This window comes from Cynocephalus volans, chromosome 2 (assembly GCF_027409185.1).
Source record: "Cynocephalus volans isolate mCynVol1 chromosome 2, mCynVol1.pri, whole genome shotgun sequence".
NCBI classification, from domain to species: Eukaryota; Metazoa; Chordata; class Mammalia; order Dermoptera; family Cynocephalidae; genus Cynocephalus; species Cynocephalus volans.
Genome location: NC_084461.1, coordinates 193984394 through 193997206, shown reverse-complemented (window position 1 = coordinate 193997206; position 12813 = coordinate 193984394). Strand labels below are relative to the sequence as shown.

Genomic DNA, 12813 nt, shown 5'->3' with positions numbered 1-12813 from the left:
CTGACAACAGTCTGCTGCTGTTGGTCTTGTTTCAAAAAGACAGCACCGAGAAACAGAGAAGTTAAGTGCTGAGCCTTGTCACAATATATACGGCATGGAGCCAAGATTAAAACTCAGAACCGAGGTTTGTGTTGTTAAGATCCACTGGTGTCACCATGGAAAACAGACGCAGCATCCTCAGCCTTGCCACACATTGAAGTTACCTGGGGAGCTTTTTGATTCCTGGGCCCCATTCCCCAGGATTCTGATGTCACTGGGCTGAGGGAGGGCTTGGGCATCAGCATTTTGCAAAGTTCCCCAGAAGATTCTACTGGGCAGCCACTGATCCATACAAACTTCTAGCAGGGAAGGAAAACATATTTCAGGAAGTTTCCATACATGTGGCTCAAGTTGCATTTGGGGATTTATTTGTCACATAGGTTTTTTTTTTTTTTATTTCTATTCTTTAAACCAAAGTAATGCTGTAGAATAACAATAGCAGCATGACTAACTATACACACTTTCTGCTTTCATAAACTAACCCAAGTTTTATATGCACTTATGTAAAGCAACAGCCAATTTCTTAATTTTTGCAAATGTGTCACTGATAAAGACCCCAAGCAGAACCTAACACCTCAGCCTTGAAGAGTGAAATAATAAGTCTGCTTTCTGATCTCTGCTTACATTTCAGTTGCAAACAGTAGTCACCGAGGAAGTTAAATGAGACTCTCTGCCACCCAAACCCTCCAATTCCAACTGTCATAATGTACAAGTGTTGACAGCTGGGGCAAGGAAACAATTTACCCAAACCTGAGAAGTTGCTGCATTCTAGCCCTGTAATGAGACCTGGGTTCCCACGAGTGACTGGATTGACAGAGGAAGCAAAAGCAGGGCTTTAATTAGTGGATCTGTTGTTGGGTCTTCCCTACTGCTGACATCAGCTCCTGCTTCTGCTTTAGCTGAAACATAAATATCATGAGCTGTTTTTTGGCAATTAATTTTGCCAAAAGCATTGGCTTGTTAGGGTGCAGCTCCCAGGTCTTGGACATTTGGCATCTCCCTGGGCTCCAATGCTGAGGCCAACTGGTTCTGTAAACCTTGAATAAGCCTAGATGACTCACTGAGCCTCAGTTTCCCCATCTGTCCATCAGATGTCCTTGTAAGCTCAAAGCACCCATGGTCTAGATTCTAAGTATTGACCACTTCAAGAGTGGAACAGGATGGGTGTGAGTTTCCATACATGTGCCTACTACAAAGCAGATGGTGTCACTCCCAGACCCACATCTCTGCCTAAAATGCTCCAAAGACACCCCCACCATCACATCTGGAATAAAATCCTGACTCCTTGGCACATCCTTCAAGGTCCTGCGTCATCCGGTTCTGCCACTCTCTCCCACCAGCACTTTTTCTCACCACCACGCAAGCACTCTGGCCTTCTTTCTGCATCTCAGATGCCCCAAGCCTTATCCTACCCTGGGAACTCTGCATGTGATGTTCTCTCTGCCTAGAACATTCCCTCCCCACATCTGTAAATGTCTTGCTTCTTCTCATCACTTAGGTCTCATCTGAATGCCGTCTCCCCAGTGGGCTTTCCCTGGCTACCGCAGCCGAATTAACCCAGCCCCCATATCACTCTTCATCCCATTGCCTTGTCCTGTTTTCTTCCTAGGAATTAGCATTCATCACAATATTGACTCTCTCTCTCTCCCAGTAGATCATAAGCTTAGTGATTAAAGGGCCAGCCAAGTCTCCAGTTTCCTGCTGCTGGTAGGTTCTCAATAAAAAAAATCTTTTGAGTGACAGTGAGTTAATCAGCCTGTGAATGAGTTGGTTAATTAATTAAGAAATTCATCAATGATGCTAGCCCTGTCCCTCATTGGTCTCAAACCCGGAGGTGCCCCAGCCTGTGAGTCTGAGTTTCCTTCCCCTTTCAGGAAGTGGCCAAGAAGATGAACTTGGACATGAGGAAGACGTCATCCCTGTGGAAGGACCAGGCTCTGGTGGAGATCAATATTGCAGTTCTCTACAGCTTCCAGGTAGCACCAGGGCCTGCACCACCAGGGTAATGCTTCAAAAGGGAATTAAAACCTTTCGGAGTCTTTGTGTGGAGGGTCCAGAAGCCCAGCTACCAGAAACCGCCTTTGGGGGACTCTGTTCACCAGCATGGTCTACTTCTTGTCCTACATGCCTTTCTCTCCAGTGTGAATCTTGGGTGGGGACCTTTTGATGAAGAGATGAACAGATTGGGGGGTGGGGCAGGGGAGTTATGACTTTTTGCTTATAACTCTTTAGAATTGAGATGACAGTCATCCTCTGTGTCTTGTCATCTCATAGGGACTCAGACTCTCACAAAACAGAGACAAACACTCATCATCATTGTAACTAACATATAGGTCCTTAAATGCATGTGGCTGTGGGGTAAATGGTATTATAATAGGATGGCTGAAAAGTTGTCACCTAAACCACAACACTTTTGAGAGCTAAGGGTGACATTATTAATAATTATGCCTGGGCAACAGGCATAAACCAGTATTCTCCTGTACAAACCAGGAAACATAGAGAATTGAAGTCACTCTTTATAGCAGAGACAATCTCTGTCTTTTGGAGGCTTGCGGTCTAGACAGCTAGACCCCTAGACACAAGAGAAAACACACAGGCAGTAGAATGAACATATTAAATCAAGCCATGGGTCATGGATAGATATGAATAGAAACCCTAGGTCCCCGTGTCAGGGGTGGGGAGAATGGGTACACTGACGAATATCACAAAGAAGAGACTGGTTGAGACAGGGCGAGAGGGAAGAGGCTACCTCCCTCCTCTCTAACCCTGGAGGAAGTGAGGTTTCAGGAGTCATTGAAATGATGGGACATGGCTTGGTGGCCCAGTGGTCTAGTACAAAGACCAGCGAGCCAGAGACAGCAGGGATGTCAGTGAGGTGAGTGGTTAAGAAAGAAAGCGTAGGAAGGAGGCAGTTTCTGTGGGCAGACAGGGAAACATCGCTTGGACAAGGTATGAACTCAGGCCTGCCAACTGTAGCAGGTCCTGGACACTCAGTCCTCCCACATCTGCTGTGATTGACTCATTCTACTTTCAATCAACTCCTCTTTGTAGCTTAAAAATGTGTATTTTAAGAGGGTTTTATATCACCACCACAAATGGAGAGCCAGGATTGGTTGCCATAGAAACAAGGTAATTGTGATATTAAGTAAATAAACAAATAAACACAAGGAAGACAAAACAAAGTTGTTCATTCTAGCTAGATCCTGCCTGAGGTTCTCCTCTATTATTTATTTTTTTAAAAAAAGAAAGAAAGAAAGGAGGAAGGAAGATTGGCAAGAAAGGTGTTAAAGACACATTAGTACAAAACAGAGACTTTCTCCTGCATATAATTAGGAAGGCTGAAAAAGAACTGCAAAGAGAATCACTGTTTCACTTCACACTGCTTAAAATCATCTCCGAGAACACCCCTTGGGAAACACTGCTCTATGGGGAAGGGATTTCCAAAATACTCCAACTTCTCTTACCTCCTGACTCCTTGTCCCCTCTCCTCCCACAGAGCGATAAAGTGACCATTGTTGACCATCACTCTGCCACCGAGTCCTTCATTAAGCACATGGAGAATGAATACCGCTGTCGGGGGGGCTGCCCTGCTGACTGGGTGTGGATTGTGCCACCCATGTCTGGCAGCATCACCCCTGTCTTCCACCAGGAAATGCTCAACTACCGGCTCACCCCTTCCTTCGAATACCAGGTCCTGCCCCCTCCCTGCCTCTTTTCGTGCTGAGTCTTCCATATCTAGTGTGTATGTTATGCTTAGGCACATCTCAGTTCAGGCTTGCACTTGGACATGCAACTGCCCAATAGCCACATGTGGCTAGTGGCTGCCATATTGGACAGCACCGAGCAGCTGAAGACCAGTAGAGACAAAATGAGTAATAATCAGAGGTCACAAAAAGAGAGTTTGAGAGGGACTGAGGACTGAATGGGAGGGGCTAGCAGGACAGTGCAGGGTGGGCTGGACCAGCCCCTCTGTGTGCAAAGACCCGTGTGGTCACCACTGGCAGAAACTTCCCTTCAAGGGCTCAGGGTTGGGCAGCCACAAGCCCCAGGGACCCCTGAGCATCTCCAAGAGGAGCCACATTCTTTCACTGTAGTGACCATTGTCCTGTCTCTCCTTCCCAGCCTGATCCTTGGAACACGCACATCTGGAAAGGCACCAATGGGACCCCCACAAAGCGGCGGGCCATCGGCTTCAAGAAACTGGCAGAGTGAGTCTCCTGCAGAGGGTGGGTGGGTGGGTGGATGTGCCCACAAACTCAAAGAGCCCCCAGATAGGAGGCTGGGCAGATGCTTGTGCCCTCTCACCTCTCATAGGGTAAGATTTCTCCATTTTCTCCAACCTCCTGTGCCTTCTTTGCCTCTGAGTCTGGGATGTGAATGTTGCCACAAATCTCCTTCTCAACCTCCCTTTCCTTGCCTTGCTTTCCTAAATTCTTGTCTTGGAGGCAGTGGTATGTTGGTAAGCCAGCTCTCCTAATGATAATAATAATAATGCATGTAATGCTTGCCAATTTCTATGGTGTAAATACTCCTGCTATGGCCAATTTCAAGCTACCAACAAGAAGTCACCAAACCCAGAGTAGGAAGGAGCCAGGATGGGTTGGCTCCAGCACACAACTGCCTAGAGAGCCCTCTGACCCAACGCTGACTCACTCACTCATTCATTTACTCAGTCATTCATTCCTTTAGCCAACAAATGAGTACCAAGTACCTTCCCTGTCTAGGTGCTGTTCTAGGCTCCAGGGATGTCATGGTGAGCTAGATGAATGTGGTCCCTGCTCGCAAGGAGCCCATGGCCATTCATTTGCCAAATCACACAAATATAGTCGACATTGCAGCTGTGGCAAGTGTCATCGAGGAATGGTTCATGGTACCATAAAAGAGACTTCACTAAGTTTGGGAAGTTGGGGAGAGCTTCCTGGAGGATGTGACAATTGAGCTGAGGAATGAGATGACTTAGGCTTAACTAAGCAAAGAGGAGAAGAAAGGGAGTTATGGACCAAAACAACTGAGGAGTAATGTACCTGAAGAACGTTTAGCCAGCCAGGGGACCAGTGACGGGGTGGGGTCAACTGAGATAATTTAGTGGGGATGCCAGCCTTCTCCCCAAAGAAAGAGAACCCCACTGAGCCACTCAGCAGAGACACCTGCTTGGAACTAACTTTCTGGCAGAAGACACGGGCATGTACTGAGCTACCTACTGTCTTTCCTCAGGCCCCTCGAGTCTAGAATCTCTATGAATAGCATCTAGTCGTACGACGGGTGCTATCTGTGCCTTAGACCCCAGAGGCAAGACACTGGTGGGCCTTGCAGGGACTCAAACCGAGGTCGAGGCTCCACTACTACAGCCTGTGGGATCTCTCTCCTCTTTCCTTCCATCTTAATCCCATCCTCCAGCCAAGCAAAACACATCAGCAGCCATCCTTTTTCTAACAAGAGTACTCAAATATTCTCAGGGAGAGCAACCTTTGGCTTCACCTCGGCTCCATTGTCTTCGGGGGAAGAAGGGAGGGAGAAATTTGAAACATTAATTGCATTATTAAGTTTGGGGTAGAAACAATGGGAGTTAATTATAGCTGTATTTTTGTGCTCAGATCATTCAAAGGGAATTCTCCAGGCACCTTTTATTCCTTTCTGTTTCTCCCCCTTCGTTCGGAGTCTTCCTGCAGCGTGGGTGGTTTCCCTGATTTTAAAGAGGGATGAATTTACCACCTATAATCCCCAGGTGGGGGATAATTAGCAATTTGTCTACACTGAGATTCCCAGCTAGAAGAGGGCTGCTCGCTAGGAAGTTGAGGCCAGGTATTCCTGAGGCCCTGGCCTGCCTGCCACCCTGGCCCCCTGCCCAGTGGTAGGGAAGGAAGGAACACTGGTTTGGGCTTCGTTTAGTAGGAGAGAGGCTGGGCTTGACATTTAAACTCCCCAGCATCTTTTAAAATTCATAACTTCCTTTTGATAGATATTTATTTAGTGCCTACTAGGTACTTGGCTCTGTACAACACCATGGATAAGCATTGCAGAATAAATCATACCTGGTCCTTTCCTTTGTGGACCTACGAACCTCTAAAGTCCCTTCTAATTCAATGCCTGGTGACCTATTAGGGATTCATTTCTCTCTCACACACACACACACACACACAAACGTAAGCCCCATGACAGCTGCTTGTCCATAACCAAGTTCCAATGTTCTTCAGCTCCTGTAACAATGCCTGATGCATAGTTAGACACTCAACAAATAATGAATGAATTAATGAACAAGGAAATGGGTGAATGATCACCATTTGAGGTGATGCTTGGCAAACCAAGGTTCTCAAGACAGGGATCCATCAATCAAGTAACAAACTAACAAAACCAACCATTTTAACTTGTGACTAATTGCTCTGGGGCATTTAATAAAGAAGTGCATATGGTGTCTAAACTCGGGGGCTTCAGGTGTCTCTGAGGGGACTCCTGAAGCTATCAAAGACCAAGACAGTAAGTTCTCTCCTGTCCTGTTGTATTTCGTGGATCACGGTTCTTGCCCAAAAGTCCCAACCCGTAATCTTCTCTCCATTCTTCATTTCCTATTTTTGTCTCCATCCTCTTTCCCCCCAGAGCTGTCAAATTCTCAGCCAAGCTGATGGGGCAGGCAATGGCCAAGAGGGTCAAGGCAACCATCCTCTATGCCACAGAGACAGGCAAATCGCAGGCCTATGCCAAGACCTTGTGTGAGATCTTCAAACATGCCTTTGATGCCAAGGTGGGTAGGAGGCAGTGCCAGCTCCTCAACCACTTATGGTAAATAAAGATGGGAAGGAGAGGGAGAGAAGTCACTGGAAAAGGACCCAGTGACTGAAAGGGCAGTGGGTAAAAGGATACCTGAAGAGGCCCATCAGCACATAGGCACACATTTGCACAAATTTCAGGGGACTGTGATGCCCCTCTCCCCATGAACTCTCCAGGAAACACAAAACAAAGTCCCCATCTCTAGAGCAAAGCATTAGAGGGTTTATAAGAAACCATTCTGAGGTCAGTTTGGGAAGCTCTGCATTAAATACAATTCAGTGGAATTCATTGCTGCAGGACTTCTCAGAGCCTTTAATTTATAATCACCAAAAGAGGAGAGGATAGAATATAAGTGTTTCCCAAACATATTTGACCACGGATCACTTATTTTCACTGAGCATCTTGGGAGACTGGGCTTCCCTAGATCCTACTTTGAGAAATGTTGTGCAGGTGATGCTAAGATACAGAGCAACCATCTTTCTCGAAGGCAGGTTTCTCGGGCTTGTTTGGCCCAGGTGCTCCACACTGCTGGAAAGAGGAGTAGAGAGGAGGCTGAGCAGACCTGGTCAGATCCAGCCAGGTCATTCCCAGCCTAAATGTGGTCGGGAAGGACCCAGGATCTGTTGGTTGTAAGAAGCCCAAGGGCCTCAATCAAGGTCTGTCTCTACTGGCAGCCAACCCCTTGGACCAATGTCCCATACTGTCTACAATCCTTTAGGCCAGAATGGCCATACTAAAGTCTCACGCTACCAAAGAAGCTTTTAGTTCTACCCGCTTGGTCCCATTGAAATACAGACAACCCAGAACATTTGATTCTCTGTCCAGAAGAGATGACTCAAAATGACTCACCTTCCTTTCTCTCTCCTCTCCTTCCCCCATCACTCTGTTCTTTCCCACCTCTTCCCTGTCCTTGCCACTGTCTTCCTTCCTCTCCCCCACCCTATGCCTTTGCCCTTGTCCTTGGCCACCTAGGTGATGTCCATGGAAGAATACGACATTGTGCACCTGGAACATGAAACTCTGGTCCTGGTGGTTACCAGCACCTTTGGCAATGGAGACCCCCCTGAGAATGGGGAGGTGAGATAATCTTTCACCTGTTCTAGCACGTGGTTCCAACAGTGGGAAGAAGAGCAGGCCACAGCTGGGACCCTTTCCCTACACCTGCTCTTCAGTAGCAAGCCCTCCCAGAGCCTCAAAGCCAGTTATGCAAAGATTGGACAATTCCAAGGCCTCAGTCTATTGGTGTCCACTAGTTAGCTGGTCCCTGGAGAAACTGTCATCACCTAAAGGAGCTACTTGTTTGGAATGGATGCTCCAATCATGAGCTTGTTGTCCCCTGCTCCAGATGAGAGGAGGTAGGGACAATATTTTTACAGCAAGAAGGCTACTATATTAGTCTGTTTCCTGTTGCTTATAATGCAATACTTGAAACTGGGTGATTTATAAAGAAATAGAATTTATTTTTTACAGTTCAGGGGCTGGGAAGTCCAAAGTCCAGGGAACACATCTGGTGAGGGCCTTGGTCTTAGTGGAGACTCTCTGCAGAGACTCAGGGTATCACGTGGTGAATGGGCTGAGCAAGAGAGAGCCAACCTCTTCACTCAGTCTCCTTTTAAAGCCATCAGAACCACACCCATGACCACCCACTAAACCATCAATGGATTAATCCATTCAGGAGGGTACAGACCTCACTATCTAATCACCTCTTAAGGAACCCACCTTTCAATTTCCATAATAGGATTTCCCGCACTCTTAACACTGTTACAGTGGAGATCAGGTCTCCAACACATGAACCTTTGAGGGACACTTTCAACCCACAGCAGCTACCAAGGGGAGTCGTGTGCTGGGAGTAGGGGATCCACACTTACAGTCCTTTTAACAGCCCTTCCACTGCATGTGCAGCTCAAGCATTACTGTCCAGCCTGAGCCCCTGGCCACACCTGACATCCTGGCTCCCGGGCATCAGACTTCTCTAGCTAGTCAGGACCCCAGCCCCTCGGTGCCTGCCCCTTGTCTGGATTTACTAATGCATGCCTCACATTTTGCTCGTCTGTTTCGGCCTCCAGAAATTCGGCTGTGCCTTGATGGAAATGAGACACCCCAACTCTATGCAGGAGGAGAGGAAGTAAGTGAATGACCCCTCCAATGTCACATGACTCCCCCTGGGGGGAAATTGTCTTTCAGCACCTGGGGATCACATTTGCCTTCTGGATGGTGATTGTGGCCCATTTTAGCTGGTGGGTGTCTGCGGTGCACTGGGGCTGATATTTTGGTCCTAAGTCACTTCACAGCCCTGTGCCTCAGTTTCTTTTTCCATCAAGTAGGAGTTATAATACCTTCCTTAATTTTCTAATTGGTAAGAATCAAATCAGAAACTAGATGTGAGAGTCCTGTGGAAATTAAGAGCACTGTATAAATACCAGTTCTTATTCTTTCTCCCCCTTTGGAAACCCACGTTCAAAATCAGTGAAAGGAGCGTCTTTCCTTAGAATTTTTCTGTCAGCTGCTCAGAGTGGAGCTGCAGCTAATGTGGAGTTGCAGCTAAGGTTGAGTTCAAAAGATAGATACAGTAACTCATAAGATGAAAAGTATCTGTGGTCAAAAAGTTGTTCACAGTGGAATCGCATCTAATGTGGGGTTGGGTTCTAAAGGGATTTCATAATGTGAAAAACATCTGTAATAAAAATTACCCTTGAAAAGCCCTTACATCCCCTGTAAGGTATAGAACATATGGCATGTGCATACTGAGCTGCTTTCAAAGAGGCCAACTCAGTGTCTGCTCCAGCATGGAGCAGGTCCCTGTGTCTTCAGGTAGGAGCATCAGATGCTATAGCTGGCTGCTGTTCACAAGCTGTGTTATGCAGAACATCCCTCCTGGTTTTCTCTGTGCTGAGCACATGTTGCCAAACTCACATACATTTGATACCCAGGGAATGGACAACCACTGAGTCCCTGGCGGTCAGCCCCCATCCTGCACCCAACTCCAGCATCTTAGTCCTCACTCTCCCTGCCCCTCCCCTTCTCACCCCATCCTGAGTGGCCTCCCAGCAGGTTTCCCCTCACCCCTCCTTCGGGGAGAGATAGGGCACCATCGATTCTCCCCTCTAGGTACCCGGAACCCTTGCGTTTCTTTCCCCGTAAAGGGCCTCCCCTCCCCCATGGTGACACAGAAGCCCACAGTCTGGTTGCAGCCCGTGACAGCCAGCACAGGTAGAGTGTGTGTGTGTGTGCACATACGTGCATGTGTGTGTGTATGTGTGCAAGTGTGTGGGTGCATGCCTGTGTGCCTGCAAGCATGCATGTGTGGATATGCATATGTGCACATGTGTGGACATGCGTGTGTGAACATGTGTGCACGTGTGTGCATGTATGCCCAATGCCTGAACATCCAAGGCCACATCCAGGTCTCAACGAGACCTGAGTTCTAACGCAGGCTGTGCCACTAACTCACTAAGCGACCTTGACCTCTCTGGGCCTCAGTCTTTTTCATCTGCCAAATGGGGAGAGATTATCTCTTCCCTGGCCACCTCTGGAAGCTGTTACCGAAGATCAAAGGATAGAAAAGGATAACAAAGGGGAAAGCATTTGGAAAAACCTCTGGCCTCATATGAATACACGTGCTGTTATTTTTGCCCCACAACCATCAACCATCCCTCCCCCACTAACACAGCCACCCCCTGATATGTTGCATGACTTATTTGGAGGAATGACTCAATGTGAGACAATTTTAGGGCAGAAAATACACTTGCATATATTTAGAACTTTCCTGATGCTGGAGCAAAAACTTTGAAGAACATCCAGCTTAGGAACCCTGCTGCCAGAATGCACAATTTCTTTTTTTCTTTTTTTTTTTTTTTTTTTGTCTTTTATACTCAGATTTGTGTGTTGGATTTTGATCTTGAGTTTTGGGTTTGGTTTGGAGTTTTTGGTTTTTTGCTCAGATTTGTGTGTTGGATTTTGATCTTGAGTTTTGGTTTTAGTTTGGAGTTTTGGGTTTTTTGTTTGTTTTGTTGGTTGGTCTTGGGGATATTTTTTGGTTTTGCTTTGTTTTGCTTTTGCCTTGTCAGAACATAAAACTTACCACTTTTAGAGGAAAACTGAGAAACTGGATTTTTTTTTAAGTCTCAAAGCTCCTGAGCCTCTGATGCTGAAGCTTGAGCCCCAGTGACATCTTTCTTCCCCTCCAAAACAAGTTAATAAAAACATGCAATTTTTTCATAGCAGACATCAGTGCTGAACAGTTTTCATGTTTACTTGAAGTGTGCAATGTGACAGACGCCTGAAATGTTTACGGTCCATAACTTTATGGAAGAAGAGTGTTGAATGGGATAGTCCAGCACTGTCTGTAGAACTTTCTACAATGATGGAAATGCTCTATAGCTATGCTGTTCAATATGGCAGCCATTAGCCATGCATGGCTACTGAGCACCTGAGATGTGGCTGGTGCAAGTGTGGAACAGAATTTTTTACTGTGTTTAATTTGAATTGATTTAATTTTAAATTTAAATAGCCACACATAGCCAATGGCTACTATAAAGGACAGCACCAGACTAGTTCCAAGCTACTTAAGGTGAGGTCTAACAACTAGCAACATTGGGCATCTTCTGGGAGCTTGTTAGAAATGCAGCCACTCAGGCCCTGTCCCAGACCTACTGAATTAGAATCTGCATTTTAACAAGATCCCAGGATGATTCTTGTGCACGTTAAGATTTGGGAAGCAAGGAAGCCTGGTTTAGTGGTTAGGGGGTGGTCAATTCTATTCCTGGCTTTTTACTGATTAAATCATTTTAACTCTATGGGTCTCAAGTTTCCTAAGTCAAACATGTCCAGAGATCTTTTAAATACAAGTACAGGTAGGGTCAAGTGCAGGTGGATAGTTACCATTGCGGCGGACATGGGTAAGTCAGCACATTCTAGAAGAGGCCTTTAGGAGTGCTGTAGTTTGATTCAACACACAAGAGAAGATCCTAGAACCATGACTGGTAACTTGAAGATCCAGTGGGAGTGTTGATCTCCGGAAGGGGCTCCAAGCCAGAGCTCACAGACTGCTTCATTTTGGCAGGAGCTACAAGGTCCGATTTAATAGCGTCTCCTCCTACTCTGACTCCCGCAAATCATCAGGTGATGGGCCTGACCTCAGAGACAACTTTGAGAGTGCTGGACCCCTGGCCAACGTGAGGTGAGCAAGGGGCCCAGGGGTTCAGGAGAGACTAAGGCTCTTGGGGAGCTGGACCTAGCTGCAAAGTGGGCTCCTTGATGTGGGGGAGGGAGGTCTCCTTTCCATGGCCACTTATCTCCTGTAAACTCAGCTGGTGCCTGGCTGTCTGGGACCCCTCCCCCATTAAAGCACACTGCCTGGTTTCTTCAAGTTCCGTATTTGATCCTTTCTGTGACTTCTCTTCCTATACACACTCCCTCGAGCCCCATTACCCAAGGTTCAGCCCATCATTTGTGCTGAAGGATATTAATCCCTGGATATTGCTCAATGAGTTGCCCTTCCCATTAGATACATTTGACACTTAATAGAAGCTTCTGGAGACAACCTGCCATGACCCAGTGGTTCTCAACCTGGAATACACATCAAAATCACCTGGGGATATTTGCGATATACCAATATGATAACCAAGCCCCACCTCCAGAGACTCTAACGAAATTGGTCTAAACTGGGCACAAGCATTGCTTTCTTTCTCTTTTTTTCGTTTAAATCTCCCCAATTGGCTCTACTGTGCTGTCAGATTTAAAAAATACTGGCCTAACCCCATATTTTCCAAAGCGTAGTCACATACCATGTGATAATTTTAGGTGGCACGTAGACAAATATTTTGTATTTCAACAGCTTCATATTCAGTTTAATGGGTATTTGGAAAGAAATAAAAGTGGGATGTCAAACCCTTTGGTCTCATGAATATTGATCAGACAAGGCTGATGTGGGCATCCCTGTAGGAAGAACGTTCAGGCCTGGCCACGAATCCCTCTGACCTTCGCTAACTGAGCCTTCTCCATAACTGC

The 12813-nt window shown here is 46.6% G+C and overlaps 1 protein-coding gene across 1 annotated transcript in view; it reads left to right on the top strand.

Moving 5' to 3' along the window:
* NOS1 (nitric oxide synthase 1) overlaps window positions 1-12813 on the top strand; it is a 169807-nt gene that overhangs the window by 128150 nt on the left and 28844 nt on the right. The window contains exons 11-18 of the mRNA XM_063085368.1: window positions 1914-2015; window positions 3536-3730; window positions 4162-4247; window positions 6634-6778; window positions 7777-7881; window positions 8871-8929; window positions 9913-10014; window positions 11867-11983. Of these exons, the coding sequence (XP_062941438.1) occupies window positions 1914-2015; window positions 3536-3730; window positions 4162-4247; window positions 6634-6778; window positions 7777-7881; window positions 8871-8929; window positions 9913-10014; window positions 11867-11983 (911 nt within the window). The remainder of the gene's footprint in view (window positions 1-1913; window positions 2016-3535; window positions 3731-4161; window positions 4248-6633; window positions 6779-7776; window positions 7882-8870; window positions 8930-9912; window positions 10015-11866; window positions 11984-12813) is intronic.